Source organism: Phacochoerus africanus, chromosome 9 (assembly GCF_016906955.1).
Source record: "Phacochoerus africanus isolate WHEZ1 chromosome 9, ROS_Pafr_v1, whole genome shotgun sequence".
NCBI classification, from domain to species: domain Eukaryota; kingdom Metazoa; phylum Chordata; class Mammalia; order Artiodactyla; family Suidae; genus Phacochoerus; species Phacochoerus africanus.
Genome location: NC_062552.1, coordinates 64554917 through 64582009, shown reverse-complemented (window position 1 = coordinate 64582009; position 27093 = coordinate 64554917). Strand labels below are relative to the sequence as shown.

Genomic DNA, 27093 nt, shown 5'->3' with positions numbered 1-27093 from the left:
AAGCATCCACTGGTATCCACCTATCTTAACTTTTTCTTATACCACATTCTGGGAAAAGCATGGAAATTACCCAAGTTGATTTTTAAAATAGTTTTCATATCCAAAAAAAATTATAAAAGGACAACACATCATGCACACACTTCTTTTTCTTATATTATCCTGTTTAGAGATGTGCAGGTTATTAGAAAACATTCCCAAGACATTATATGCTCCTTCAAATTTCACCCACACTTGTTTTCCTAGGTGATTTGGTTCATTAAGGCTTAACTACATAATAAGAATTATATCTTCAATGGGGGGGTGGGGGGCTTATAAATATGTTTGTTTGAAGATTTTTGGACAGCTAAGTGATATGATTGTGAAATCCTGAATTATGCCTTGAGTTCTGTACAGATAACATGTACAGGCTGCATAACTTTCCCTCATCATGTCTATTGACACAAGAAAATTTTCCTTATGAGGAAAAAAAAAATGCAGCTTTTATGTAGCATCATCCAAGTGTATGTTATTCATTCCTCTTATATAATTCAATATATACCTCACCCCAAGGGTACATTTTCCCCAATGAGACTAATTTGCTCTAATTGGAATAATAATACCTCCACTGTACCTAATACTTTTATCCCCCAAAACCCTCATGTGACTTAGCAGTTCCCTGATGAAACACACAGATCATGTGCATGTGTGGCCAGAAGCTGTGGTTCATCTTACACACAACTCTAAAAATTTAACCCTCTAGTTTCTGTTTGTTTTGTTTTGTTTTGTTTTGGCCCTCTTTGACACAGGGAGCTCTTGAGAAGCAGAAAGGCTTTTTTGCTTCACAGCTAAAATATAACAAGTCTGATTCCAAAGGAAAACTTGTGCACATTTTTGTCTACCCTTCATTGAAAGAGGACAATTTGGAGGAAACTCTGGAAGTCGTAATTCATACATAACTTAGCAATGTCTGAAACCCAGCATGGAACTTAAATAATACATCTTTCTACCATTATTTTCTTGGGGAAACTGTGGATGGATACATACATTTAGTTCTAAAATAAAAAAATTGAAGATATGATGAAGAAGATACACATACTCATATCAATTACCATTTGAGGACTTCATATTATATCAGAGCTGAAGAAAGATATAGAGTTGGTATTGAATAATAAAACTCTCTGGATTTAGTAAACGGAGAATTTGTGAGGTATGTAAACATTTATAGAATGTCCCTATCTTGTTTTAAGTTGGCTTTTTGTTACCTACAAGTTAACTTACTTTATTTACTCTTTAAACCCACTTATCAATACATGCAGTGCAGTGCTTTCACCTACCAGGTAACCACTGAAATCTACTAACATGAAGCATTCACACTGCAAATGGAAAATCTACTCAGTCAAGTAGTGCTACAGCATTCTCCCTTTAAACAAAGCAGTGGCAGTGCCTGGTTGGCTTTGCTGGGGAGGCTGGTACCCTATATTATATAGCTTGTACCCTATATTATATAGGCTTAGATATATTATATATATATACACACACACATATATATATGATGATATATATGTTATAGGCTTGTACCTTATATTATATAGCTTGTGCAGCAAGGGTGATTTAACCCAACTAAAATAATTTTAACTTTTCTATTTCCTGATTTTCAGAGATTTAAAATTTTATGCTTAAACTGGCATTATTGAAGGGTTTCTTTCTCTCTTTCTTTCTTTCTTTTTTTTCTTTTTTTGGCATTGAGTAATGGGATTGTGTCTCACCCAGCCACCCACCCCCACCACTGAAAGGGGTGCCTCACAACCATGTGCTAGGCAGAATGTAATCCCAAAGGGAACTGCACAGGACTTGATCAGGCAATAAAAACTGCTAGGGGAATTTGTGCTGTCACCTCACCAGAACATCAGATTCACACCTCTGGTCCTGCAGGAAGGTGCTAGGGGGCTCTTTAAAGGTCCCCTATTGCCATGACCTTGGCTTTCTATCCTACTAAAAAGTGGCTTCCAGGCTAGCCTCTGTCATCTGCACTCGCATCTTAATCCTGCAAAAAACAGAAGCGGTATGTTTTCCCAATCCTCTAGACCCTGGGAGTCCACTGAGAATGGCAGCTACACTGTTATAGCCTCCACATCATACATAAGACCCTGGCCCAGCATTTCTTGTTGTTGCAACCCAACCTTCTCCAACCCCTGCAGCCATTAAACCTAGATGCGGATGTGATTCAGCAACAGAACAAAAATTGTAGTGCCTTTATAAGTAAGAATGGAAATAACACAAAACTGTAAGAATTGGGATAAAATACAAAGGGTTGGTATTGTCTAAATGCCCTTTTAAAAATTTTCCTAAATTCTCCCCACAAGAAGTTTCTTTCTCCTTTGTTTGTCCTTTGCCCATCCTTACTAATTATGATTTTTGTTAAAAGTGCTACCAAAAAGTGATTTATTAAGTGCACTATCAAGATAGATCTACGTAATTGAAATATGCACTTAAACATAGGCGTGCACGTTTTAAAATGAGCTTTTAGATGTGCAAATTCATTGCAGCATAGAAAGAACTTTTTAAATTATTTTGTTCACATCTGTACAAAGAATAAATGTATACAATAGAACTTACTTGAGTTTTCCTGAAAAATAATTCAGACCAATTTATATTAATTTTTTTTTTCTTTTTAGGGCCACACATGCTGCCATATGGATGTTCCCAGGCTAGGGGTTGAATCAGAGCTGCAGCTGCTGGCCTATACCACAGACATAGCAACTCCAGATACAAGCCGTGTCTGCATCTGTGACTTAAACCACAGCTCACCACAACACCAGATCCTTAACCCACTGAGCAGCGAGGCCAGGGATCGAACCCGCATCTTCATGGATACTGGTCGGGGTTCATAACCACTGAGGAATGGTAACTCCCAATTTATATTAATTTTAAAATGTTTCATTTCAATGGTAAAGAAAGTGAATCATATAAAGGGAGTAATTCCCCCCCAAGTCATTCTCTCTTCAGAAAAAAAAAAAAAGAAATCCGTTTACTCCGCAAAGATGTCCCATGTTTTATCTCTCTTGGCTTAGAAAAGGGACGCTTTTGAGAGGTCAAGTTTATTTCTTTTTTGCTTATCTCTTCCTTAGCCTTTATGTACCCATTGAAAACCACATTGTTCCTCCACAATTTTCCCATAACTACCCTCCATTTGTGTCTGTGGAGAAGTGGTTACCCTCTGTGTTCTCACTGGCTCGGTGCACAACTTGTCTCAAATGCCACTGCTTCTGCAGAGGAGACGGGAGGTCAGCTCTTTCGATTGTCATGGGGAGGGTAGAGATTTTAGACTGACAGGATGCTGTGCTGGAACGGGGAAGAAGAGGGAGTGCACCCAGAACGCTGCTAGTGAGCCTCCTGGGGCCAACAGCCTTCAACCTGAGCCTACCCAGGGCCAGGGAGGACCCAACGCAGCTAGGAAGATTCGTTGTGTGCCACCCTCTCGACCCACGCTGAAGATTCCTAGAATATTGGCCCTTGCTGCAAGGACAGAGTCAGGCTCCTCCTGAACTACAGAGCTCTGGTGACCCTAGGCAAGACTCCAGTGGCAAGATCCTGGTGTGGATTGCAGTTTCCTTCCAAAACCTGAAGGTACAACTTCGGATTTCACAGTCGAAGTCTTTGACTGAGAGTGTTCCCCTTAGGTCCCCCTGTCCAATCACCACTCAAGGTACAACGACAGACAACGACGGAGCGAATTCTGGGCCACAGCTAGAGAGCATTTTTCCCAAGGCAGTAAAAGTGACCCCTGCCAATGATAGCCTGGAGGCTTTCTCTTCTCCTACTTACCACTTCTCCCAGGGTGCGCTGAAATCCCTTTATCACAAAGTGAAATGATTTGTTTCCCCTCTGTATCTAGGATGAGGAAGAGTTGAGCCAAACTGCAATATGCACCCCATAGCAAGGAAAAGCCAACTGTAGCCCAGACTCCGTGAGCGAACAAGGCTAGCCACCGCGTGTATTTCCGACTCACTTGGGCCCAGCTAGCTGTGTTAATTACGGGTTCTAATTTTATTGCATCTCCGCTCCTCCCGGTTTGTCCCCACTACAGCGGTCTTAAAAAGAAACACCCACAGGCACACACCAGAATGAATTCCCAAGAAAGACAAACATGGGTTTCTCTGCCTGTAGTTTGATTTGAGAGCGCATGGGGAGCCAGATGGGCACGTCCTGGCAGCCGAGGAAATCTCCGAGAACAGCTTATTCCTGGTTCTGCTCGGTCCTTGCCAGTCCTCGCCGTGCTTCTGTTCCCACCATTTCGCCGCCACAGAGTTCAGTGGGATCTCCAGGATTACTGCAGCCCCTGCCTCCATACCCTGTGGCAGCCTGGGACAGGGAGGGGACAATGCATGCATTGGAGCTGAATTCCGTCTCCCGGCCGCCGGGCATGGAGTCTGTGCCGACAGTGAGGAGGCATTGGGTGCAGGTGCCTTAGGCAGGCTTCTCTCCTCTAGGTGGTGGAGGCAGGAAGGGAAATGCCCACTATCTGCGCAAACACCTACTGTAAAGGGGCTTCTTTTGGGGCACAAGCATGAGCTGTTCCTGCAGAATAGGGAAGTAGAGAGAGTGATGACAATGGGGGCATATGAGCTACATACTCTCCTCTGTTTAACCACATGCTCTCATTTAATCTAAGTCTCTGTTTTAGCTATTGTTTGAATCAGAAAGGCAACACCTCCTTTGTAAGGTTATTGTGAATGCTTGGACGTTCTGAGCACTCAACAAAGCTGGAGAAGGGTGGGCCCATTGCTCCCCTTCCAGGCACGGAGGCTTTTTGCATTTTCAGGCTTTCCAGCACCAACGCAGGGACAGCTGACAGCCCATGGCCCTGAGTAGCTCCTGGGGACAGTGAGAGGCTCCAGTCTGGTATCTCGTGGAATATGGGCTTTCAGTGAATCATGAAAAGACTTATGCTCAGTTTTGCCTTGGAACATGGTGAGAAAGAAAAGGTATGAAGACTTGGAATCCAGTGGAGAGTTAAGGTTGGAGGAGGACCTGGAAAGGAGGGCTAAAATTTTCGGGGTATGGAAGTTCTGCTCATTTTCAAAGGCCTTCCCCTACCTTGGTAAAAATAACTATGGGAGTGCGGTCAAATCTGACACTGTAGGTGGCGCTATGACAAGGTGACTGCTGAGAGAGAGGCAGCTAGGAACTCCAAGGCTGCGGGAAATTCTTCCGTGAATCCGACCCCAATTCTCTGCTCTCAAAACCTGATCTCTCAAGTTTTCGGAGAGACGGCAAGGGCAGAGAAGCATGAGTCTCCGTTTCAGAGCTGGTTGGCGGTGGAATTAGGCCGGAAAAAGCGACAGGTTGGAAATCTTGAGCTTCGACCACACCGCGCCGGGTGTCCCACCACCCTGTCCAGTGCCCACGTGCGAGGACACGCGGAGCTGCGCAATACCCGGGGCGATTCGCGGGGACACCGTGCCATCTACAACCCGAGAGGACGAAGAAGTGAGTGAGCCCTGGTTCTCTGCGTCACTGAAAACCAGAGGAACACCGGCTTTTACCACCAAGACTCCTGCCCGCAGGTTGATTCAGGCCCCTTGAAGCCTACAGGCAATTTCAATCAAGCTGCACTCAACAGAACCTGGATCCAAATGGGGGGCTAGAAAGGTTTGCCTTGCTTAAGACCCGAAACTAGGCTAAAGGGGGTGGCCTGGTTCTTTATCTTTTCTAGAAGCCTTTAGGCCATTCGGGTCTTCAGTAGGATGCAGCCTCACTGCCCTCACACGGAACCTGAGGGCAGGGTCTTTAAGAACTCCAAAGCCCTCTTTTCCCACATGCAGCTGCAATTCTCTTGAGTCACGGGCAGCTCAAGGTTGTAGAGTGACCACAGGCAGGGGTGTTTCGAACCAAGCAGGTCGAAGTCCGCCCTCCCTTTTGATGGACGCTCAGCCCAGCGTCCCTGCAGGGGTCCTCACTGCCCCATCCCCCCTGCCCCTGCCCCAGCAGGATTGATCCTTGATTCCACTTGTTCTGAAGCCAAGAGTTTTGCCCCTTGCCCTAAAAATATATTCTCTTTCATTTGTGGATTTTTAATAAACAAATATAATCATATCACATGGGGTTCCGCGCCGACCTCCTGAAAGCAATTCCGCTGTTGAAAACTGAAAAATGAGTGTAATTTGCATTCAGAAAGTGACGTTAGGGTCACAGCAATTTCCCGGGCCGTTATTTGTTTTTACTTTAAAGTCTTTAGGGAAGATTTGCTTATATACTCGGGAACCTTCCAATGTGAGGGTACCAGCAATCCTGCTTGCCTTCAAAGCGGGGGGGAGGGGGTGGAGAACAATTACTGAGTGACGCTAATATGGGGAAACTGAAAAGAAATGTCGATTGTTTTTATTGTAACAGAAGGAGTGTGCAAACAGAAAAACCAACCCCGGGTGATCGGAAACAGGCAGGCGGAGAATTAAAAGCGGGTTTCAGGCAGCAACAAGCCCCTCCCCTGCCCTCGGAAGGAGAAAGAGAGTGAGGACCGCTCGCAGCCCCAGGGCCGATCCCATGGCCAGCAGCGGGACTTCCGCGCTCTGGCCAGACCCCGTGGGCTGCTGCCCTCTGGGGAAAGGGTCTTGAATCGTGGGCACCATCAGCCGAAGGGAAGAGAGGACGTGGGAAGGCATTAGCGACTTTCGGAGAATTTTCCAGGTTCCTCTTGGGGGCCCTAGTGGTCTCTTCTTGGGTTGGTGCATCCCGCTGTGTCCGCAGTCCGCAGCTCGGCGAATTCCAGGCTGTCAAGGTCAGTGTCTGGCCACCCCACCCCCGCACCCCTTCCATCATCACCACCACCCTGGCCTGGTTGGGGCTGAAGGCCCGTTCTGGCTGTCTCTTTCTCACCCTCTGGCTCTTTCTTCTCTCTAGCAGCTTCTGACCCCAGTCGCGGCTCCATGCATAGGTTGGGTCCATCCCTCAGCTCATGGTGGACCTCTCTTTAGACACCTGTACACTTCAGGCTGCCGCGTGCGGCAGAAGAAGCTGGGAGGACGAGTGGTGGAGGGGTAGTCGCTGACCCTACCAAGCCAGAATGTAGTATTGGGCCGATCCGGGTTTGAAACTTTGGCAGCGTAGTTTAGAGAGGAATGAAGTCCGGCGCCTTATTCTCTCCACGCCGCGCGCAATCTTTCGCCTACCCTGGAAGAGGCGCTCCCGTGGGAGAACCTGATCGGAAGGCTTGCCTCTATCGCGTTTTCCCTCAGATGACTGGAAAAAGTCACTGTCCTCTGAAAATGTGTCTTGGAGCTCAGACTCTGGCTGCTCTAGATTCCCAGAAGTGTCTGCGGCCAGGGCGCGAGACTGGTGCGGTCGGGAGCCTCACGATCCTGTCTTTTTTCGACCGCGGGGTGGAGGTGGCGGTGGTGGTGGTGGTGGCAAAATTTGGAGGGATCTGCTTAATATTCTCCTCGGCCACCTCTGGTCATTCTAAATGCGTCTGGGAACAGCAAGAACCCTCTCGCGCGCATACACAAGCCCCTCTCTGGCCATACAATAGCACTTCCCCCTGACCTGCAGGATGAGGGAAGCAGACACCCAGCGCAGCGGTCCAAGGCGCGAGTCCGGTTTAGAGAGCAGCGGGCTTCCCACTTTGTGTACAGCCTGTTGCGCCCAGATCCGACCTTGGCAGCCCCCGGGAGCCGTCTGCCAGGCCACACGAGGGCGGCCTCGCAAGGAGCTAGATTCCTGTTCCTTCTCCGCATCTCTCCTCAGACCCCGCGGGTGCCCGGAGTGGAGCGCCGCAGGTGACTGCCAGCGGCACCAGGACCGCTGACAGATTTATGAAAACTTTACAGCATCTGGCCTGGGCTCGCGGGGCAGGGCAGGAGTCCGACCAAAAAGGTGCACTGCGAGCTAAAATTCCCAGCCGCGTGCCTGAGCCTGGCAGCCTCGGGAATCCCTGGGCGCCGCTCCCCTCTGGTACACTTCTGTCCTCGCCAGTGGCTAACGCATGGATTTTTCTCCACCCGGTCTAGCCCACTCCTTCACACCCTCCCGCTCCATCAGCTTCCAGTCCCCTACTGAGTAAATATTTACCCAGGGAATGGGTCCCTCCTCAGAGGAGGCCCAGACAGCACCCTAAGAAGGGCTTTTGACTTCTCCTGGGCCTGTGTCAACTGCAGGCCTTACTGGTTGTGTTGTGGTTTGGGTCTTAAATTTCTTTAGTGGAAATACTTCCGATCTCTGTGTGATCTCCTGGGTTCAGAGGGGGCAGTAACCAGGGGGCGCTGACCTCAACTGACCCTTGCTTTTTCTCTGAATCCCTACGCCCACTGTGGGTAGCGGTTTACTGGTCCTCACAGTTTTAGTCAGTTTCAATCTCCCTCCCTTCCTTCCTCCCTCCTTCCTTTCTCCCCACCAATTCCTCTTTCCCTCCATTAGGTCACTCGGTTCTCATCAGGTCACCAGCACACTGGTCTCTGGGCTCCTGGCTACCTGGCCACAGCACTGTGTGCATCCCTGGGAGGATTCTGCCTTAGCCCATTCTCCTAGGGTTGGGCACCTCTGTCCCCTGAAGCTTTGACTTCTCTTCATCCCGGAGCTCCCGCTTCAAATTGCCGCCCCATGCTTAGCATCCCTAAACAGCGAATGAGCTGGGCTGAGAGTGCTGAACATCTGCATCGGCCAGCATACTGAGTGCTTGCTGGGCTCAGAGAGGCACAGAGCAGAGGCTCCACCGCAGCTAAGACCGCACGAGCGACCACAGGTGGAAATGGAGAGGCAGCAGAGGATCTGTTCCAGCCCCGTGTGAGAAATGTGAGGCAGCTGAAGGAGTTAGGTCCACCTAGCCAGAGCTCTAAACAATAGGAGTCTCTGGATCACTTCAGGCTGGTACTGTAAAAGTGCTAGAGCCTTCACAGAGCACACAGACCCACAGTGATGCACTGGGTCTTACCAGTCAGAAAGTGAATAACCTTTTAGTAACATCGCAGTCCTCAGAGTCCAGGAAGCATTCACTGGGCACCCAAGAGCTGGGCACCGAGTCCATACAGGGGTCACTACTCAGGATGTATCAGTGAGGGGGAGGAGAGGCCAGGGGGAGCCTTGATAAAGATACCCAGCATGTTCATTTCTTCGCACAAGCCTAAAGAGAGATCGTATGCTCCCCTCGGATATCGCAGTCTCAACTAAGTTGCACCTCCGCCCCAAGGAGCTGCTGCTTTTAAAATCTGTGTTTCCCAAAGGACCTCCAATAAAGCTCCGCATGGTGCCACGCAACAGGTATGGGGAGTCAGACCTGGGTGAAATCACTGTCAAGTCAAACCAAGATTTTAAGTGACTGAAACAACAATAACAACAACAAAGGCAGACAAATTCAAGTATTTTTAGTTGCGGGCCTTGCCATAAGAATCTGATTGTGAAGACTTAAGGGTGTTTGACTTCATCATTCCTTTATCTTTCAAATCCTTCATACATGTAAATTTAGAGTGCTCCCTCCACCACTGAAGTGTGAGGATCTGTTGTTTTCAAAAAGCAGAGCTGATCATGAGTTTTCCCTGGGCTCTAGTCATTTACTGGCCTCGTATCTGGGCCCAGTAAGCTTTCCTATGTGCAGACTAGAGCCACATATACCTTGGGATTTCAGGACAATCAGGCCAAAACCTGTGTGCATAAGAAGGTGCTAACGTTATGAAGGTGAAGTAGCAGCAGCAGTATCCTCAGCCTGAAGCAGTACAAACTCCCAATTTCATTAAAAATGTTTTCCATCTTGCTTTTAATTCTAATTAGCATTCTCTACAACCCATACTCAAACTGTGAATAACTGACCACCCAAAAGAATACTGTTTGCTTAAGATTAGACTTAGGGTGAATGAAGGTGAAAATTCAGAAGTTGGCTGAACAACAGGGCCTCTGGCAGCTAGTCAGAAGACACAAGAATGGAATATAATAATGTGCAAGTTAGGTACTCACCTTCCTGGAATCAAGTCTTTCATATTTAAACAAAAGCCCTTTACAGTGGCTTACTGCTGGGGTAAAGCAGCGAATGTTGGCGCAAAGGGCCATTGGACCAGCAACACGGCTGGGCACAGCACTGCAATGGCCTCTGCAGAGGGTGCCACGTGCACTTGCAATTGGTCGACATTGGCTATGCCTTGCTTTAGCCATTCCTGCTTGGAACCTAGGCTATGGTTTGACCCGCCCTCTTCGCCTCCCCCGCAGCTCCTGGATGAACTCCCTAGAGACAGCTATGAGGAGTCAACGGGTGGGGAAGGGTCCAGTGTTCCCCCATCCCCACCCTGGGTAACAACGGCCTCCATCTCTGGCTTGACTTTCCTTATTTCTCCTCCTTTCTCCCACGAGCCTACCTTCTCACACCTACCCGCTGGCCACCAGTAAGCTGGAGTGTGGTAGTGTCCGCTGGGGACAGCCACCTTCTCCTGACAGCCTAGCGAGGCTTGCACGGCAGGCTATTTATTCTAAGAACCCTCACCACCACCAATGACGGTGGCGCTCACCTTCCATCTAGAGTTTTAACTTAAATTCTGAGATGTCTGTATTTCACCCAAAGAAGTCTTCTCAGTCCCTTCCCCTTTGGAGTCTCTCATATTCAGACCAAATGCTTTCATTTGCTTATTCAGCATTTAACAGCTTGATTTTGCTGTCTGTTTGCGCTGCCCCTGGGAAGGTGTCAAACACCCTTTTTCGTTGCATTTAGTCACCCAGGTGCAGAGCACGATTGAAAGAGACAGCGGAAGGACTTTCCCAGACTGTGCTGTCATTCAGCAGACTACACCAATCACCACGCAGCTTCCTCTCGGGCCCGCCTCTTTGGGGGGCGTGTCCCTAGTGAGTGATAGACGGAGCCGCCCGGCCCGTTCAGCCCAGCCCACGTTGCTGCTTAGATTGAAATGCAGAACTCAAGCCTCTTTCAGCGGAGCACAGACTTCCTTTTACTCCTTCCTTTTGCACTCTCGCCGCCTCCTCCCGGGGAGAAGCGGAGGCAACGACAGGCCGGGCCACTGAGGCCACGAGAAAAGTTTCTTTCTGGGAGTGTGGAGCTTGGGCCCGGTTGGTGTACTGCTCGGAGCAATGGGTGAGTGGTGGCGGGGGACGCTTGACAGAGCCTGGAAGGGAGGGAGGGAGCAAGCGGGCGAGGGAGGGAGGGAGGGCACGCAGCACAGAGCGCTTACATTCTCCTTATTGACTTTGTTCATGTTCCTACAAGTTGTAGGAACACTCTAAGGGTCAGCGGCGCACAGCAGTTCCTTCTGAACGATGGCTACTGGGGTGCTGCTTTTGATGCCATTTTCTGATTTCAAGAGGAGGGAGCCATGGCATCAGCAAACCCCGCAGCGCCAGTGGCGGACCAAATTTTGTTTTACACACAGGCAGACACGCAGAAAACAACCAAACAAAAAAACCCAACCAGAAAAAAAGACTAGATCTTGTCTAATTGCGCAGGTCCCAAGGCGGGGCGCTGGGGATCAAGGGCGAGCGGCCCCAGGACTTTAAAGCTGAGTAGGCGAGAAGGAGCCTATTACAGGCGTCAAGACCTATTTCCCGCCTGCTTCGGAGACTTTTGAACACTCGGAGAGGCTCTTGTCTCACCATTTTATTCGTTTATAGCCGCCGCAGGCACCACCAGAATGAGGGAGGAGGGTTTACCTGGACCACGGGAATTTGAGGCCGTTCCTCAAGGCTCGGAGATCCTATGGTTTGGGGAAAGCCCGGGTCCTTAGTCCTAGGCGGTGCATCCGCCTTGCCCCCAGACGCGCGCGGAGCCCAAGCAGCAAGCAGCTGTCCCAAACAGCGGGTGCGCGTCCCTACGCGCCTGTGTTCGTTTTGCAGAGCCAGCCTTTGGGGAGGTGAACCAGCTCGGAGGAGTATTCGTGAACGGGAGGCCGCTGCCCAACGCCATCCGGCTTCGCATAGTGGAACTGGCCCAACTGGGCATCAGACCATGTGACATCAGCCGCCAGCTACGGGTCTCGCACGGCTGCGTCAGCAAGATCCTGGCGCGCTACAATGAGACAGGCTCAATCTTGCCAGGAGCCATCGGGGGTAGCAAGCCTCGGGTCACCACCCCCACCGTGGTGAAGCACATCCGGACCTACAAGCAGAGGGATCCCGGCATCTTCGCCTGGGAAATACGGGACCGCCTGCTGGCGGATGGAGTGTGTGACAAGTACAATGTGCCCTCGGTGAGCTCCATCAGCCGCATCCTGCGCAACAAGATCGGCAACTTGGCCCAACAGGGCCATTACGACTCATACAAACAGCACCAGCCGGCACCGCAGCCGGCGCTGCCCTATAACCACATCTATTCGTACCCCAGCCCCATCTCAGCGGCCGCTAAGGTGCCCACTCCGCCCGGGGTGCCCGCCATCCCAGGGTCAGTGGCCATGCCGCGCACCTGGCCCTCCTCCCACTCCGTCACCGACATCCTAGGTATTCGCTCCATCACCGACCAAGGTAAGGCTCAGGGGCCTGATGTGTGGATGTGCTGAGCCTCCCTCCTCACCCTCTCTAGGGTCTTTATATTTGGGGCCACGTCTATCTCACCACCTGAGGCTTTTTCCTTTGGAAATGTAAGGAGTCTTCCGAGAGGGTGACCTGATCTCATTAATGTGAAATTCATGCCCTTCGTTTCCTTGCCACACACAGTCTCCTGCCTCATCTCAAACTACCAGACCCATAACATCCCTCCATCCCTAACACATGGTTCGCATTTTCCACCCTCCCCCGCCTCTCTCGCTGCGGTAGCCTCAGACCGGCGCTCTCTCGCTTGGAGAGCGAGACCGCTGGACTTGGGGCGCAGCCCGGGAGGCCCGAGCGGTCGTGGGGCTGCCGGCTGCAGACACTGCTTTGGGCAGCTTGTTTGGGGATCTGATGGGCTTCGAGAAGTCGGGCACCCTGTGGAAATTGCAGTATTCTTCTTGGATTCTGGTAATCAGACCAAATTTGCTCAGGCAGGAAGTTCAAATGTCACCTAATTGGTTTCATTCTTATGCTTCACTTCATTTTCCTCGGAAACGGAGGTTCCAAAGTTACTACTAGTAACTTAAGGTTACTGCATCGCTCATTCTGGGACTAATTTTCTGCTTTATTTCTCTCTCCCCTCCTCCCCTCACCCGACACATTTTACCTTCATATATATATATATATATTTCTATTAGAAAGTGGCACTAACCACCGCTGTGATGGAGGGAAAATGCACAGTGACTCCATGCTGTCCTCAATTCTCCTTTCCCGTTTTACCCATGCCTGCTGCTTCCCTTTAGAGTCCCCCAGGTCCCAGAAACATGAGTGGACATCTAGTTTCTGAACGTTTTCAGCAGTGACACCCCACTGTTCCTTTCCTTTCTCACCCTTGACCTTGCAGTGTCATGAGTGTCTTTTCTGCCGGCTAAGAACCATTCCCTTAGTCCTTCTGTTCAGTCGGAGCTTCCGCAGGAGACCTGAGTTTGTTTTCTTTTACTGCACTGTTAAAACAGAACAGAACAAAACAAAAAACAGCGTTAACTTATTTCTTTGTAGGGAGAAAATAAAGTCAAATTGCCCTAGATGCAGAAATTAAATAATGCGGAGATAAAGAGCCTACCTCCTTAATTTCTCTGCCAAAAGCTTAAAATGAGCAGAGGAACAATTAAATAGAAAAAGGGGAAATAGTGTCTTTAATCATTGGCACAATCATCTTTTAAGATAATTAAAGCATAATCCTTATTTGTCATCTTCTTGTTTTTTGACTGAATTTACAAGATCCTTATAGGAGCTCAGTTTTGTCTTATTTGGAGCTGGTTGGAGCTTTAGTTGGCGAGTTTGCCCTTGATTTATAGGATAAACTGACCTCACTGACATTTAGAGGAAGCCCCTGTTCATGGGAAAGTGTGAGATCAGCAGAAATGGGGGCACGCAGGGGGATCTCAATTTCTTAAGATAACTTCAGGCTTGTGCCCACCAATTGCCTTTTGTCTGGGAAGGCAAGGAGAGATTGGCAATTCTGGGCCAAGGCACAGTTTCCTGGTGCAAACTGGAACACAATCTAATTCTTTGGAGAGGGGGAGGCAGAGTGAAAAAAGACTGACAGACTTGAAAAGAAAACTTTTCCTCCCTAGGGATCCTACAATCAGACCAAATGTCAGCTGAAAAGGTATTAGATCATGGAGAGGAGCAACTCTTCGTTCTACATGTTGTTGATTCTAGATGCCAGCTCTAAACAACCTGTTTTCTGACAAAAATTGTGAATATAAGATGATTCTTTCCATAAATGATCATTTCTACAAAATGACTGCCCCTTTGAAGCACTGTGTTAGATGGAAGTATTTAAAATCAAGTTGTAGTAGCTTTGTTAAACTTCAGTTCTCACCCACAGGTTCCAAAGACAACCTGCTCATAGTCTTCAAATATCCTCTCTTTTAAAATGTACTTGCTCACTTAAAGATGCCAATGATTCAGTATGCATACTTTTAGGTAATCAGTTTACACAATATAATTGTCTTTGCATCTCTGCTAAGAACATAAAGGAGAGCTGATGGCTTTACTTCTTTTCCAAAATATGTAATTCTACTATCATTTTCTTAAACTTTTATTGCATTGAAAAAGAAAAACTATATAACCTCATCACTAACACTGGTGGCATTTACAGTGGTAATTGTAGTATTTATTTTTCGAGTCATATGCACATAACCTCAAGTATTTAATGTGCAGAGATGGAGCATCAAGGGTAGTCACACACGGTAGACGCACACAGGAGGCAGAGACCTACACACCTATGTTTTGCATGTGGGCATCCTTTAGTTATTTGTTTGCAAAGGACTTTGCAGGTCTTTTGTTCGTCTGTTGACAAAAGTACTAGATCCCCGAGGCACAGTGAGCACTCTTCTGGATGCCTCTGAGAGCCAGCACGGGCTCAGTTAGGCTAGAGCGACCTTCTCTCCCTTTTCAGTCCGCACGCACCAATTTGAGATTTTTGTCAACCCCCAGTGGATCCTGGGTTAGGATTGGGACCCTGGGTTAGGACTGGGGAGAATGGCGCATCCAGTTTCACGGGTTCTTTCCCCGATTTGTGAAAAGTTGGGGAAAACTCTCGGGTTCCTTCCATTCGTTTTCCCCGGGGAGAGAGGATGGGAAGAAGAAACCAAAGGCCGGCCCGAAAAAGAAAAAAAAAGTATCTTCCTGCGGCCTAGGGGCGAGAGCTGGGAGAGGCCTACTCCGAGGAGGGTCACCTTCGCCGGCCCTGGGCTGCCAGCGGGAGAGACCGGGCCCGCGCCCCCGGGAGGCCGAGGGCAGGGGGCCGACCGAGGTCGCAGGCCTCGCGCTCGCGGGTGGGGGTTCCGGAGCGGGTCTCAGGAGGGGGCGCGCAGTTGGCCCTCGGGCCTGATGCCCTCTCCTCCTCCCCAGGCGTGAGCGACAGCTCCCCGTACCACAGCCCCAAGGTGGAGGAGTGGAGCAGCCTGGGCCGCAGCAACTTCCCGGCCGCCGCCCCGCACGCGGTGAACGGGCTGGAGAAGGGGGCCTTGGAGCAAGAAGCCAAGTACGCTCAGGTGAGCAGGCGAGGGCCCCGCCGGGTGGGCCGCGTGGCGGCGGGGGTCTGGGCGACGCAGGCCCCGGGCGCCAGGCCGACTACCCCTGGCGGCCACGAGCCTGACGCCAAGGTGACGGGGCTGAGGCCTCGACCCCCGGCCGGGCCCCGGAGCGGCGGTTGCCCGAAGCGCTGCCCTGGAAATGCGTCCGGGCCTATTTGGCTCCGGAGGCGCGGGGAGGCCGCGCCTAAAGCCCATTCGGCGGCTTGCGTCGGGCCCCGCACTTACCCGGGAAGGCGGCTCCGAGGGGCGGGCAAGCGGCGATGGGCTCCCCAGCTGCGCGCGGCGCGAGCGGCCCGCACGCCCGAGGGCGCGGCCCTGCGGCTCCTCCCGTGCGGACGGTCGGCGCCGCGGCTCCGCGATAAGAGGCGCGCGTGGCTGGTCCCGCGACAGTGAGGAGCGAGCAGGCGGAGAGACCTGGTAAAGTTGCCGCTTCCCGGTGAAAGGTCAGGGCGCAGTCTCCCCAGGGAGGTTAGTGAGAAAACCTCAAATTATACGGACCGGCTGTGGACCATTTAATTTTTCTTTCCCTCTGTCCCTCCCCCGACTCTCTAAAAGAAAAATTAAAACACCCGTGTTCTTTTTTTTCCCCCTTGAGAATAACTAAGCAACCACAACAACAAAAGCCCAAGAATTTTGAGTCTAAATTCATCACCAGGCTGGAGTTTGGAGTTCTAAATTCTCAAAAACCCTCACAACAACAAACCCAGACCTTAGAGCAGGTTTCTCTGAGCAGACCTGCGTAGGTTTGCAAAGTTATTCATACCAAACTCCAGATCTAAGCCTCAAAAGACCCGGTTTTCGTTTTATTTTGAAATCTTAAAACATTTAATGTTTCCTTATCTGTAAAAATCAGCTTTTTAAGTGAAATGGAACTCGTAACTTTGGGTCACTTGGGGAAAAAAAGCCTCAGTCGTTATTTTCTCTAACAAACTCCATTTCCACTTCATTTTCCTTCCCTTATTTTGTTAAAACAGAATCCGATACATATTAGTAGCTCTCCCATGACAAACATCACAGAAAATAGCAACAAGGAAAATCCCTCTCCGGAATCCCTTTCTACAGTAAAGAATGCCAGAGAGAAATTATAGGAAAGTTTGTCATTATCTGCTACAAAAAAAAAAAAGCAGGTAATTCATAAAGAAGAGATGTGTACATTGCCACGGAAGCAAGTTATTTAACCTTTTAGAGTCTCCGTTTTTTCGTCTATGAAACAGAGAAATAATAGGCCCAACTTCAAGAGATGTTGAGTTTCAATGAGGTAATGCAACCATGTGGCACACAGTAACCGTTCATTAAATATTACCTGTGGATACAAATGAGGGTTAGAGATTGACTTCTAAAAACAAGCAACTTTGTTCAGAGAGCCCATAGTCAAAAAATGTCAAGGTATTTTGTTACAAACCATAGAGTGTCTATAAAGCACCTAGTATACAGAGTAGCAAGCATTTAATAGGTGATGGGTTATGTTTACTAGATCATAATTTCCTGGAATAACATTGTAAAGTATGAAGTTGGAAAAAAAACCTTTAATTTCCACATACAGTTGATGAACATGGTTTATATATAAAGCAGTATTATAATCCAAAAATCTTTATGATTACTTTTATTTTTACTCCCTTGAATTACAGACCTCGTATTTAATCTTGTTTAGAAATGGTTAATTTATATATGTACTTCAAAATGAAACTAGTCAATTTAAAATAAAAATAGAACAGTGTGTCAAGTAATCTGCTCTCTATATTCTGAATATTTTATTAAAAATAACATGACATTTTATACAGTGAATATCAAATCACTAAATTGTCAGATTTATGAGTAACATAAATAAGTGAACAGCTTATTGTTCTAAATGTTTAAGAGAACAAGTTAAAAGTTTTTTCAGCAGAGAAGACATTCATATTTCCAAGAAAGTTCTTGGAAATATGCTAATCTTCTGCATTGCCATGTAGTACGGTAATACTAATGATGTAAATTATCAAAACTTGAACATTTTAAAGCATAATTAAATCAGTAGCTACTCTATTATAATTATCAAAATAGTGCTTAATGCTGAAGATGTGCTAAGTAGACACTTAGAGTATGTTATCTTGTGAGCAGTATTGGAATTTAGACATTAATTACCTTGAGGGTAATATTATACATTAAAGCTGGCTCATAGACATGCAAATGTAAGGCATGTTGTGTGTGCGTCACACACACACTTCTCTTACCAGTATTCAAAGGGCAGCTTGGTAGCTTTATTTTTTAAAAGTCATTTTTCAAAGTGTTATCAGTGTTACAACCCAAGTTTAGCCTTGGGTAAGACTTTTCTCTATTTGTATTATGAACAAAAATTGAAAGTCTTTGCAAAAAAAAAAAAATCTCAAAAATTTTGCATATAATACTTTTAGGGCATTTATAGTTGTTACTGATTCGTGCACTATTATAATATGGTCTCAGTTTCATTTTATTACATGAAGGAGGAAATTGAGGGTTCAGGATCATAGGACTTAGACACAATCCTTTCTCAAAAGACACCTGTAAATTTTACCAAAGTATAAATTGACAACTGATCATAGGTTCTATTGATTATCATAACCTAGAGTTTCTATTGTCAGCTTAAACTGCAAAGAAAGATTCCCAATTGCTAGTAATAAGAACCTTATACACACATCTATCTTGTTTTTAAAACATTAACTTAGAATATTCAAACTTACCTTACACATTAATATTACACTGTAACTGATACGTTATAGTGCCATTCAGAAGTCCTTATTGTCTACCTCTGAGGATGGAAGAAAAAGAATATTTATTTATTTAGGTTTTTTTTTTTTTAAACCCACATTAATATTGGGCTAGAATTCTTTAATCTCATCTAACCCTGAATGTCAACAAAGCTGTTCTCTTGTTCCTAATGGCTGGTTCTTTTCTGCTGAAAGTATAAAACCTCTTTTGAATGCAACTGCATGGCAGATGTATATATTTGTAAATATATATTTATATATCTCTCTATATACACATATTTATATTAATTTCTGTATATACACATATTTATATTAATCTCTCTATATATACACATACATATACATGTATATATATGGAGAGAGATCGAAACAGAGATATTGAGACAGAGAAAGAGAGACAGAGAGAGACAAACATGAGGTTGGAATACATCTACTCTTTTACATGGTACTGAGTAAATTAATGCCTCATCTGTTTAAACAATTTATCAATAGTTGTAGAGTTCTTAAATTTTTTTCCTATAATTGGGCATGCTATTTCAGAAAAAAATTGCATATCTGGTACTCTAAAGTAATCTGAATGGCAGATTTATAAACTTTGAGTGTCTTCATTTTAGGGTGGTGTAATATTAACTCAGCAAATTTAATATAAAATTAGCTATAAATTGAGATATCAGGAATGGATAATGGATAGTTTATAAATACTTGAACTTAAGAAAAAATTCAGAGTCAAGATATGAAAAAGTTTACTTTGGGAAGATGTAAATTAATCTGAGTTCTTATGAAACATTCATTTGTACAATGTATTTAAAATGTAGTATTTCAGCATCCTGAATATAACTTTCTGGTGCATTATTTAACAAACTGGCTGTCCTTGAAGACATACTATTATTGTGAAAATATAAAGTTGCCCTATGTTTTTCTTCATATCAAATAAAGTGAATTTTGTGTTAAATAATTTATAGTTTTGTGGAGAATGTAATTTTAGGCAAATGCCAATAGTCTTTGAAATTCCTGTTATTATGAAAAATATTCTTTGACCTGGTTAGCTTTTAACCATTAGTGTTTTAAAACAATTAATGATTATGTATCAGTAAAGTGTGTCATATAAAATGCCAAAAAAGAGTGATTTAAATTTTTTTCAAGGCCACCTCAGTTTTCATTAACATTTTGGAGACAAAATTTATAAAAACATTTTAAATAGAAGCTTTCCATTACCTAGAGACATTTAGATCTGCAATGTGATAGCTAAACATAAGATCCTTTTGGATGAATATTGAATCTATATTTATAACCGTCATTTCAGCTTTTCAGGTTTGTTTTACTAGCTCATTGCATAGTGAATTAAGAAAGGTAAGAACAACAGTCAGATAAATGATTTCACCAAAAAAGAAAGAGAATCTTGTTTATTTTTGGATCTGAAGCTTTTTCTTGCTTATGATATTGAGACTGAAATTCTAGGTGAAGCACATCTCTTTGTGGCTGAAACTACTTTATTATAAAACCAAAGTAAACTCACTTTATCATAAGGAGAGAACCAGGTAGAACTGATGAATGGATGAAAAACTGGATAGAAGACTAAACACTGCTATTTGCATTTACTTCAAGAGAGAATATTCTTCAATTCCCAGGATTTGAAGACTAGCCTGTAACCTCGCCATACCAGTTTTTTTCGTGGTCACAAGTGTTTGGATACTAATGAATTTCCATTTTCTTTGGGGCTTGGGGGGAGATAAATGGAATGACCCATAAATCAAATAATGAAATAGCTAGGTTATAACTTTTATTTACTTTTTCAACAGCTTCACTCATTTTGCTTACTTAAAGTGTCATGCTTGTTCTGTGATAAAAGGTGGCCAGTTTTTGTTTCCTTTTTTTTTTTTAAAGCAAGAGTATCACATCTTTTGCTTGCAAAAGGTTGCACTAACTTAAGTATAGAAATGACTATGAAATGCCTGTGATGTGTCCTATTTTGCGGGGCTATGAGATGATTAAAGGCAAGTCCCTGTCCTCAAACTGTTTATACTCTAGCTCTCTGCCAATACAGCTTCTCAACATATTCATTAAAATATTTTTTAAAGCTGGCCAATCTATGTTTCTAACATTCTAGAACAAATGGAATGAACACTCATACTTTTATTCACTCTTGTGATAACCCTTAACTAGACTACATTGCATCTTATGTATTTTTCCTGGACTCTTTTGTTTAACTCAGTGGGATAAAAATCTCTCATTTTCTAAAAACATTCAACAAAGCAGGCGACTTTTTTTTCAGAGTAGGCAATTTGGTATTTTACTTTGTATTAGTAAATCTCATTTTCAAAATTAGGTAGAAGATAGTTTGCTTTAGGGAGGACCCTTGGACAGTTCTTTAGAGGAGACAATTCTCATGGCTTTCATGGAAGATCCACATGAAAAAGGGGTTGATGGATTGAGGTTTTATTTATGGAATCTTTAGGTAAAGTCATTTTCAAAAATGAGATTTCCATTACATGCCCATTGCTGGAGTTTCATTTGGAAAATTTGTTTACTCTTCCCTGGGGATTCCATATGTAGGTTGATTTATAAATCATATTTACAATCCAATTAAATAGAGTAATTTAGCATGTTTGCTCTCACTATATTTATGGTGTACATTTGGTAGTCTCTACTCAGCCTAACTAGCTTTTCAGATTAATTACATGCCCTTCACTGAAAACATTAAACAGATTTGGGAAGTTTAAGTCATGTACTCTTTTACTGGAAAGAATAAACAAACATCAATGCTACCTGTAGTTGTTTTCCTTTGCGGTGGAAAATCTTACTTTTTCAGTGATTGCTTCATAAATAACAATTACTTTACCTGGTAGAGATTTATATCTTTTAGTAATGTAATGTTTCAAAATTAATAGTGAGAAAATTGATGTGTTTACTGAATCACTAGAGTGAATGAATGGTGAAGGTGGCAGGTACATGTTAAAGAATGTTAATTCCCTCATCTTGCCTATGTCATTTTTTCTAAATTTCTAAATACGAACCTTAAAGGTAAAAAGGGAAATTAAGACAAAAATTTCCACCCCAAATCTAGGTCATAATTTAAGCTAGGGGAAAACTAAGAGCTATTTATATACTGTTTAAAGATCTTTTTTTTTTTTTTTGTAGCAAACACTTTAGCCTCGCTTTGCCTTTTTCTATAAGATGAGGAGGCCAAATCTTTCTGAGTTTCCCTTCCCAATCTTCCTTTCTACACCCTCCCTCTGCAATACAGAGGGGTCTGAATCACTGAAATGACTCTAAATATATTGCAGATTTTAGGTAACTTTGAAATATTTAATATTAATAAGACTAATAACATAAAAACAAGTTTGATGGCTTAAGTATGAGAAAATTGACAAACAGGGAAAGAACTATTAGTGTTTTTCACATTTGACAAGCAAATATAGTTATGGAGTAGGAAAGGCACCTTAAGGTAACACGGTCCTAAATCCCATGTTTTGCATTCCCCCAAATCCTTAGGCGCACTATCTAAAATGAGAGCCCAATAGCTTCTCAGGGGAACATCTCTGGGTAAAAACAAGTGGATCCATGTAAGGCATTGTAGATATTACATCAGAACAGCTGAAGAGCCCCAAGCAAAGGGGTCAAATCACGGAGCAATGGTTCTAAAGGCACGGGTGTAGGGGAGGAAACGGAAGGCAATAAAGCCAGTATTTGAAGAGAGAACTGTTAATTTTAAATGATAGAAAAAATATAAATAAAAAAGGATGGGTAGGAAAAAATGAGCTGTGATAAAAAACAAAACTCACCAGTACATTTTTTTTTTTTGCTAACTAGAACATTGTTTCTGTATAACATTAAATCGTCTATGCGCTTGTAAAATGGTGAGCAAAAGTTTTCATTAAATTTAAAGGAATTTTTGGCTTAACATTCTTATTTTATGATTCTTGGTGCACAATAGCATCAATATATAAAAAAATTAATGCTAGAATGGAAGAGGCCAAATATGGATGTGAACACTGAATTGGAATGATTCCTTTCCAAATTAATTTCTCTTAGGTTATTGGGAAAATCCTACATAAAAATGATCAAAAATATAACCTCTATGCAATGTTAAATTTCTTCTGCAATTTGACAATTCTCTATCTTCACACACCTCTGCTGAGAGTTTTAAAGTGTGTATCCTTTGAGCCATTTTCTTTCTTTCTTTGTCTTTTTAGGGCCACACCCACAGCATATGGACATTCCCACGCTAGTGGTCCAGTCAGAGCTGCAGCTGCTGGCACACACCACAGCCACAGCAATGCAGGATCTGAGCAGCGTCTGCAACCTACACCACAGCTTGCTGCAACACAGGATCCTTAACCCAATGAGTGAGGCCAGGGATCAAACTCTCGTCCTCATGGATACTAGTTGGGTTCATTACCACTGAGCCACAACAGGAACTCCTGAGCCATTTTCTAATGAGCTATAAGAAAGGAGGGAAAGAATTTTTTTTTTTTAAGTAGAAGTTAAGAAACAGATTGAGTTGGAGTTCGATTGTGGCTCAGTGGGTTAATAATCCAACTGAAGTGGTTCAGTTGCTGTGGAAAGCCCAGGGCCGTGGCATTGCTGCAGCTGCAGCTGAACTCGGATTCAATCCCTGGCCTGGGAACTTCCATATTCTGTGGATTCGGCTGAAAAAGGAAGTTAGGAAGGAAGGGAAGAAAAAGAAAGAGAATGAGGATGTAAGAATGAGGATCAGGTTTTAAAAGAGGAAAGAATCTTTTACCAGAAAAGATGCTCTAGTTTGAGATTTAACTGTATATGTCTTTTAACGGTCGGAGAGAAGCAGCATGCTTTGCCACAGGGCATCCTTCAGACAGGAGATAACTTCTTTTAACACATGGATGTGGACTTGCTGATCGCCCTATGGTAAATGGTTAAACTCCTTAATCTATATTCTTTTATAAAAAGAAGATAAGATTTCATTTATATTCAACAGTGATGTGCAATGGCTTCTTTGTTAAAAAATACAGAATCACCCTTTGTAACATTTTAATTTCAATTGAACATTGTACTGATTATATATTATCTTGTAATTATTATAAACTCAATAGGTTATAATGAGCTACAATTTTATCAATATGATAATTCAGTTTATTATTCGACAAAATATGACAGAAATTTCTTGGGCCTGGGACAGGTTTAGGAAACCTGTTTCCTTTCCCCTTCCCTATTTTTTAAAGAACAAGCACTCAAAGAACATGAGGTGTGTGTTCTTGTAGACCAACTACACAAAGTTAACACTACTTTTATTTTTGTTTTGTTGGAAATCCACAAGCAGTGTTAAATCACATCCATGTATATATTCTAACTCCATACATTACCAATTGAGAAAATAATTTTTGAGACCCCCCACCCCCTGCATTCTCATAGACATGCAAAGGAAAATAATAACCAAATGAATTAAACTAGCAAACAATTTCTTCATTGCAACTGAATTGGAAAAAGTATCTAACATATGTCTGCTTTTCTTACCTCTAAGCATTAAATCTGTTTTACTAATAGTATTTCTATTGTTTACATTATACTTCCATTAGGAAGTATGGTGATATGTTTATTTATTCATATCACTACTAGGAAACAGGAATGTCTTTTATTTCTAAACAAGAAATTGAGGAAGAGAAAATTAAGTTATTTGAAGAAAGGCGCTGAGTATTCACAACAGAATCAGGATTAGAAATCAGGGTGTTTTGGTGTTGTTAATAGTAACAATACCAACAATAATTTATTGGAATGCGAGAGAGCACTGGCTTCTAGGCAGATTTGCCTGCCAGAGTTGCTGCATCTTATTTGCAAACTAAGATATTACATTTAAATTCATTTAAAGAGATTTATCCATGTGGCTCCTAAAAATTTACATCACAGGGCCCTAAAACTTTGCAAGCAAGTTTTCTAACCTCAAAACCATGCATATGCAATTCCTTAGTATTCTGATAGACAGTTTCCTCTTTGACAAAATAGCTCTGGAGAAAACACCCCCGTTTTCATTTAAAAAAAAAAAAAAAACTTACTAGACAAACTCCCTGATTTTGCATGTCCTTTGTCCAACAGGCATTTTCAACTTGATGTCTAAGATGTCTAAAAATAGACATCATGTTTTATTTGACAAAGGTCATGCTCATTTTGAGTTTCTAAAGTGACAGCCCACACTCTGTGCCCTTCTTTACTGGAAATGAAAGCTACACCAACCAGGCCCTTCTCAACAAAAGAGCCAAACAAAACTGAAGTGTGGCAAGGTTAACAAAGGCAGAAAGATAGCTAAATGGATTCTAAGAGTATTTAGTCACCATTAATTCTTTCCTCACTTTACATTTCCTTCCATAAGGCCAAACAGCAATGCAAACACTGAATTTTGTTTGTAGCCTCCTAAAAAAACCTCTGTGGAACGAATATGTTTTAAGTAGCAAGACTGTGAATGCGTTTAGAATATAGACAAATTATTTTTTAAAAATTGGAAAGCAGAGTCAGAATATTGTTGGTTCCTCCTCAGAACTCACATTCTGCCTCTAAGAGCTCGTGAAATGTCAACCACTATAACGTGATTATTCTCACCTCTTCTCTTTTCCTACTCCTCTTAGGCACCAAATGGTCTCCCAGCTGTAAGCAGTTTTGTGTCAGCATCCAGCATGGCTCCTTATCCCACCCCGGCCCAAGTGTCGCCTTACATGACCTACAGTGCTGCTCCTTCTGGTTATGTTGCTGGACATGGGTGGCAACATGCCAGTGGCACCCCACTCTCCCCCCACAACTGTGACATTCCCGCGTCGCTGGCGTTCAAGGGAATGCAGGCAGCCCGAGAAGGTAGCCACTCTGTCACGGCTTCCGCACTCTGATGGGAAATTCCGTCTGCTGCAGCTGCACCCGAGTCCCCCCTTCTCTGCTCACCCTCCCCCTCTTCCCTGGTCTCGGATCCCACCCCTCTGCCCTCCAACCCTCCTGCCTCAAGAGCTGGCTTTACGGACTCACATCCTTTGTGCTGATGACACTTAAATATTTCTTGCCATAACTTCTCTCTCACAGAAAACCTGACACGACTTTAGGATTTGAAAACAAAAGCAATGTTAAGGATTGAATGAGACATTTGTGTTGCCCACACACTGTTCTAACGTAGTGAAGAAACCTGCACCCCTCAAAGGGCTTAAGGAACTTTTAAAACGAGTCTTTGGTAAAACCACACGTGTATATTTATTCTAAATCAACCTGAACTTCTGAAACGTGCAATTGTTGAGATTCTGCAAAATCAATAAAATATGTATAGAAAAAAAGTTATGCTACACCCTCTAATCAAAAAGCTTAACAAAATAAGCTGTAATCCATCACTAGGAAACCAATCAATAACTCACTTTTTGAGTGATCCTTTATTTTTAATAGGTGACCTATTTTGTTGGAAAATACATGTATAACTGAAGCAATATCTGAATTTAGCTCCTCCTGGTGTTTTGATTGGTTCCAAATACAATAATGTTTATATTTTCTATTAGTTTGTAAATATGGACTCTGGATGGTGCATTTGCGTTTTCATTCCATGGGATATCCCCTGCCCCCGCCCCTGTCTATTTTTTCCTTTCTTTTTGCAAAGGTGACTTTCTGGCAACGTCTTTGTCTCTGTTTGGTGGTGGGCTGCTCAGGCCCCTGGACCTGGACTTGCCCCAGATTTTGTGTATGCAGTGAAGGCTTCAACATCGCATGAAGGACATTTTCTTTCTACAGCAGAGGACTCAAAGCAGATAAAACAAGCCAGTCTCCCATTTTGTATCCCAATCAAACAAAACACATGCCAAGCATAGAAAGACAAGAGGGTGGAAAATTACTGAACAAGAAGGCTCTAAAGGAAGTCACTTAGAAATTTAAGTTTAATGTGAAAGGCTTTGCAAAGACACTTAAAATGAACTTTATGTTAAGAAAACCACTGTGAAACTAAATTGTACTGTTATTGTTGGCTTACCTGTGTGTTCAGCAATCTCAGCCCAAAATTACGTTGTAATTTAAAGAAAATGGAAAATTCTGCTCTAATGAATGTAAAAATGGCTCGCTGTGAAGTTTACATTGTTGTACAGAAGCATGTTTCATGTCTAGGTCAACTGGTGGTGGTATTAGAAATACAAATGCTATTTAATTTTAAAAAATTCCCTTTTTCATTTCTGGAGGTACCGGACACAGTTTAAGCAACGGATCTTTTGAAACCAATTTGTTTTTTGCTTTAATGTTAATAATAGAGCAGAGGCGTATATGTGTGTGTGTGTGAGCATGTGATTATGTGCTGTATTTTAAAACAATTGATTTTCTTGAGCAAAATTCTACAGTTTTAATCTCTCCTGTTTAGAAAATTCTTCTTGCTTGGCAATACAGGCTTGAGAATACGTTTTTAAAACATTGGTACAATTTGTCTATTGGAAAATTAATATATTGCGGGTTTTTCGATATTAATTCTGTGCAATAGCTAACAGGGCACATCACTAGATATGGATGTGAAAGACGCATTCGTTAGGGGATTTTGATTTCTTCCTATCTGTGCTGTGCACAGCCCACACGGCAATCTGTTTCTGTCACATCAGGCTTGTGGCCTCATTTAAAACTCAGATGGCTAGAGTAGCTAGGTTTCCAAATCACTAGGATATAAACAGTAAGCAGATTTCTGACATGCATTATATTCAAGGAATTGCTTTTTTCAAGTAGCAGATATCTCATGGAGAACTCTGAACTGCATTTATTTCTTAAGCAACCTAAATTCAGTGCTACGGAGGATTTTAAGTTCAGGAGAAGAACAAGCAGAAGGAGTAGATGAACTCTCAGGGCCACAGTCTTCCTTTGATCTT

The 27093-nt window shown here is 43.8% G+C and overlaps 1 protein-coding gene across 1 annotated transcript; it reads left to right on the top strand.

Annotated features, from left to right (window-relative positions):
* Positions 1–6675: 6675 nt before the first annotated feature.
* PAX9 (paired box 9) lies at positions 6676–26042 on the top strand. The gene is made up of 5 exons (XM_047796065.1): positions 6676–6757; positions 10667–11044; positions 11800–12423; positions 15352–15494; positions 24856–26042. The coding sequence occupies exons 2-5, from the start codon at positions 11041–11043 to the stop codon at positions 25108–25110; spliced, it is 1026 nt and encodes a 341-aa protein (XP_047652021.1). The 5' UTR covers positions 6676–6757; positions 10667–11040; the 3' UTR covers positions 25111–26042.
* The last annotated feature ends 1051 nt before the right edge of the window (positions 26043–27093 follow it).

Excerpts from the sequence above, each read along its gene's own strand:
- PAX9 (XM_047796065.1), top strand. Across the intron at positions 12,424-15,351 it reads TCGCTCCATCACCGACCAAG|GCGTGAGCGACAGCTCCCCG; the intron begins GTAAGGCTCAGG and ends CCTCCTCCCCAG. Across the intron at positions 15,495-24,855 it reads AAGAAGCCAAGTACGCTCAG|GCACCAAATGGTCTCCCAGC; the intron begins GTGAGCAGGCGA and ends TACTCCTCTTAG.